The sequence below is a fragment of the Pteropus medius genome, unplaced genomic scaffold (assembly GCF_902729225.1).
Source record: "Pteropus medius unplaced genomic scaffold, Ma_sr-lr_union100, whole genome shotgun sequence".
Lineage (NCBI taxonomy): Eukaryota > Metazoa > Chordata > Mammalia > Chiroptera > Pteropodidae > Pteropus > Pteropus medius.
In genome coordinates, this window is record NW_024342469.1 from 3,977,144 (window position 1) to 3,981,654 (window position 4,511).

Below are 4,511 nucleotides of genomic sequence, written 5' to 3' on the forward strand. Positions count from 1 at the left end.
GGATGGATGGATAAATGAATGAATGAATGAAGAAATGGAGTCGCCTCTGATTTACAGAAGAAGTATAAACAAAGCCACAAAACTGCTCAATGGAGAATTTTAATCAATGGTTTTGAAAGAAAGTAAGAATGAATTCACCTGAGTTTGGCCAGACTTGGCTTATTCTGTTGGATCGAGTCAGGGTAAACCCCAGAACTGGATGCTCCGCTGCTCACGGGGTACCCAGAGCCTGGTGTGTAACGGGAAGCAGGTCAGGGGCCCTATCTGTGGTGCTCAGAGTGTGTCTGAGACAGAAGCCGTGGACTCCTGGGCCATGCGCCACAGCACGAGTCGTGCAGGAACTAGAGAGGGCCGCATGGGGTGGAGAAGCCCCGGAACCGTGGTCACAGCCATCGGCGGGTGAATGCGAGAGGATGCCGCAGTGACGAGGACAGTGGCTGTGGCTCAGTGGTGTGAAGGCTCCCGATAGGCCATGAACAGATGGCCGTGTATGGCCCACATGACCTGGCTGCCATCAGCCAAGACCTTCCTAACCCCCCCGGGCGGATGCCATCTGTTGGGGTAAGTGGGACTGGTCAGCCCGCCGACTTCCTCGTGGCCCCTCTGGGTCCCTGCCAGTCCCCCGGGATTCTTAGCATCTCCCACTCACAGCTCCAGACCAGCACCCACTCCTGTCCTGGTGGGGTGTGATGCTTCTCGTGCGGCTCAGCCCTGCCCCGTGAAACACCCCCAGTCCAGGGCATGCTGCATGAGGAGACCCGCGTGTCCAGCCCTTACCTCCATGGTGATCACCTCCACCTGGACATTGCTCGGGAGGGCCAGGTCCGGCTGGAAGCGCTCGGCCAGGGCCACGAGGAGATGCAAGGTGGCCAGCAGGTCCTTGCTGAAGATGGCTGGGAGGGGAGAGGGCTGTGAGATCAGAGCCATAGTGACCGCCCAAAGCTGGGGCCATGGGGAGGTCTCCTGAGGTCACGAGCACCCTCTGAAGACTGAGGAGATCTGTGTCCAGCCTCTGGAAAGCGGAGGCCTGGAGGTTTAAGTCCAGACTGAAAAACAGTCACGCTTTGCCCCGTCACCCCGCCTCTGCAAATCCAGCCCAGGACACAGCCCACCGTGCCGATGGGGACAAGACACAGAGATGGGTCACCGAAGCGCTGTTTACCATCGGAAACAAACACATGCCCTTCTCGCAGTAGGACACTGGGCGGTAGACCGATCGTTAGGTTTAAGCTGAATGTGACTTAATTCAGGGTCGACATACGCCTTGGTTCTCCCGAGCGGAAGATGGGGAGAATGTAGAGCTTGGAAGGGCGGGACGTTCGCGCCCAACTGTTAAGGGCTGGGGTGGGGAGGTTTAGGTGCTTTGCACACTCTCATTTCCGACAAGCAGGCACCGCAGACATAATTTCAACAAATTAATAAAACGGGACTGTGCGCGCCCCTCCAACGGGGAGATGGGCTCGTCGAGGATTTGGAACTCAGTACACAGCCGCTGGGTCCTAAGGCCACGTTCTCGGCTTTGCAGGGGTGACAACCTCGGGAAACAGAAGTGCCTTGGGCTGCTCGACTGAGGGCCCACTTGGCATCTGCCTGAGGCTTCGGCCTCGGTCCAAGCGCCGAGGTTGTGCCCACACCTGACGCGGCTGAGCCACCGCCCCTGGAGCAGAAGGACCCAGGCTCCGCCAGCCCTGGCCTGGACGCTGGCCCGGGCCGAGGCCCCACGTACCGTCCACACTCCACTTGACCTGCGGCTCCTCCGCCGGCAGACTGCGGTTGGCGGCCTCCAGGACCACCTCGAGCTTGCGCCTCTGGCTCACGGCGGTCAAGGCGATGTCCTCCACTTCCAGCCTGATCCCCGCCAGCTTCTCTGAGGGTGGCAGAGGCAGGGGAAAGAGAGGGAGGGTGCGGGGTGAGGACAGTTTGGGCCGTTGCAGGGGGACCCATAGGCAGTGCCCTGCCTCCAGGAGGTAAGGACGCTGGCCCTCCGTGCGCGGGATACGCAGGCCGTGGGACCTGAGTGAGCCCGGGCCCTCTGCGCTGCCCTCCGCCAGCCTGCCACACCTCGACTGCCCCCCTGTGCCCACCCCCTCAGCCTTCCGCTCAGCTGTGTGCACTTCCTTTCCGCAGGGCGGTGTGGACCAGCACTTAAAGCCTGACTCCCTTGCTTTCTTCACTGTGAGGCCTCGGACAAGTGACCAGGCCTCTCAGAGCCTCAGTTTCCTCATCTGTAAAATGGGGATAGTAACACTTCAGAGCTGTCCTGGGCGTTGACCACACCTGCCCATGGTAAGTGTTCAGGAAGCATCCACTCTGGCTGGTGGGTGTTTCTGTAGCCCTTTGTAGGACCCGGAACGGTGCGGAGCCAGGCCCCAGGCTGGCCCCAAAGGAATCAGACCCACCCCTGCCCTCCAAGACCTCACAGAAGGCAGACAATTAGACCCACAACTAGACCCACCCCCCTCGCAGCAGCCAAGGGTGGGGGCAGGGAGAAGGCCTCAGGGCCAGGAGGCAGCCCTGAGGGGCTTCCATACGGGGACAGGAGCACCCAGCCTCTAGCTGCTGGGTCATCTCGCCATCCTGCAGCCCGGGGCAGGCTGGGGCAGAGATGCGAGTTACTTTGTTGTCTCCAGCAGCTAGAGACAGTGGGCACTCCGCAGTGTTTGAGGAGCAGCATGGGGTGGGAAGGTCCGGGGCTTAGCAGAGAAAGTCGTGCACTAAGCTCAGCAGGTGCGGGAAGATGAGGTGAGGCACCCGGCAGGGACCCGCAGCAGCAGGTGGTGGGGCAGCAGCTTACGGAAAAGGTGGTGCAGGATGAGCCCGTCAAACACGTCCTCCTCCAGGCTGCGGACCACGATGTGCTCGGCGTGGAGCTTCGCATTGATCCACTCCATCAGCACCTGCAGCCCCCAGGGGACCGCTCACCTGGGGGCCCCTTTCCACCTGGCCCCTCACCTGGCTCAGCACTCCCCTCATCCTGGAATGCTCTCCTCCCACCTGCCAACTCCCATCCATCCTTCAAGGCCAGGTCAAAAGTCACCTCCTCCGGGAAGCCCTCCCTGATCTCTCGGGCTGAGTTAGGGGCCTGCTCTAGCCTCCGGAAGACCTTCTGCTTCTCTCTGACACAGACCTGGGCTGTTGTTTGTCCTGTGTACGGTAGTAGTAACAGGAAGGCTGCTGGTGGTCTGACCCAGCACACCGGCTGCCCCCCTCCGGGGCGCCCCTGGAGGCCAGCCCACCCTGCTTCTCCTCCAGGGCCAGAAGCGGCAGAGAAGTAATGCCCCAGCCCTTTAGGGGAGCAGCCCGAGCTAACCAGAAGTTGGGGTACAATTACTCAGCCCCTCCACCCCTGGGTAGAAACTCTCCGAGGTGCTGTCCACACTGGCTCCCACAGGCACCCCACAGACCAGAGCTCCCACAGCTGTCACCTGTCCCATCATTCACCCTGGGGGACTTTTCCCTGCTTGCTTTTCTTCCCCCCTTGTAATACTCTCCAACCAATCTACCTCCCCCCTGGACAATCAATTTCATACACCACTCCCCCCTCTAATTTCACCACCACACTTCTAACTCAACTGCACACTGACTCTAAATCACAATTTCAACTCAACCACATACTCTTAATTCAACCACTCCCCCCCCCCTACTTCAACCATCATACTCCACACCTTGGCCTATCTTGGGATCCGTTTTTGGAGGAACCCAGTCTAAGATGACATGTCGGCACCTGCCAGGTTTTCCCGAAGGGGCCATGCTGGGTCTACTCTGTGTCCCAGTGCCCGACAGTGGGAAGGGTGAATGGAAGGAGTCAGGGAACGGGAGAAAGGAAGGAAGGGCTGGAAAACGGGCCAGAAAGCCCCGGGGTTGGAAGGTGGAGCAGGTCAAGAGGCCTCCCTGGAGGAGGCAACAGAAAGGCCACATGGAGACTAGAGAAACAGGGCGGAGAAGACAGAGACCCCGAGCCTGTGCCCAGCTGGCCCCGCAGCCAAAGTGAGAACCGAGAACTGGGTGACACGCCTGTTCCTGCCCACTTCGCCAGCTGTCCATTGCCGTGGGCAGCCGAGTGAGTGAAGGGGCACAAGCTTTGGGGCCCACAGCCTGGATCGATCCCCAGCTCTGTCTCTGGGCAGCTGTGTGCCCCCCGCAGGTCAGGTCACCTCTGTGAGCATTGTTGTCCCCTCCCTGGGATGCAGGTGACAACAGATCCCCCTCAATCCTGTGAGGCTTGCTGGGATTGTGTCTATAAATGTATACGGTTGGTGCTCAAGAAATGTCCCTTCATGTAGCCATTCAACTGATGTCCCAGGGACCTGCAGAGTCACCACCCACCAGCCTGAGGTCAGGGAGGGCAGGGCGGCCCGCCATCCCCAAGAGGACAACAAGCTACCTCCAGAAAGTCAGGGCTAGGGAGGCTGCGTACCTTCTGCAACTCTTCAAATCTGGGGTCCTTCCGGGAGGTGGGGAGTATGTATTTCTTCTTTTCTCCTGGAAGCAGAGGTGAGCATGACGTGGGG

At 59.9% G+C, this 4,511-nt stretch overlaps 1 protein-coding gene across 1 annotated transcript in view; it reads right to left on the minus strand.

Annotated features, from left to right (window-relative positions):
• PARVG (parvin gamma) overlaps positions 1-4,511 on the minus strand; it is a 24,966-nt gene that overhangs the window by 15,785 nt on the left and 4,670 nt on the right. Inside the window, exons 3-6 of the mRNA XM_039863011.1 lie at positions 4,418-4,482; positions 2,795-2,897; positions 1,727-1,867; positions 778-893 (exon numbers count right to left, since the gene is read on the minus strand). Coding sequence (XP_039718945.1) covers positions 778-893; positions 1,727-1,867; positions 2,795-2,897; positions 4,418-4,482 — 425 coding nt within the window. The remainder of the gene's footprint in view (positions 1-777; positions 894-1,726; positions 1,868-2,794; positions 2,898-4,417; positions 4,483-4,511) is intronic.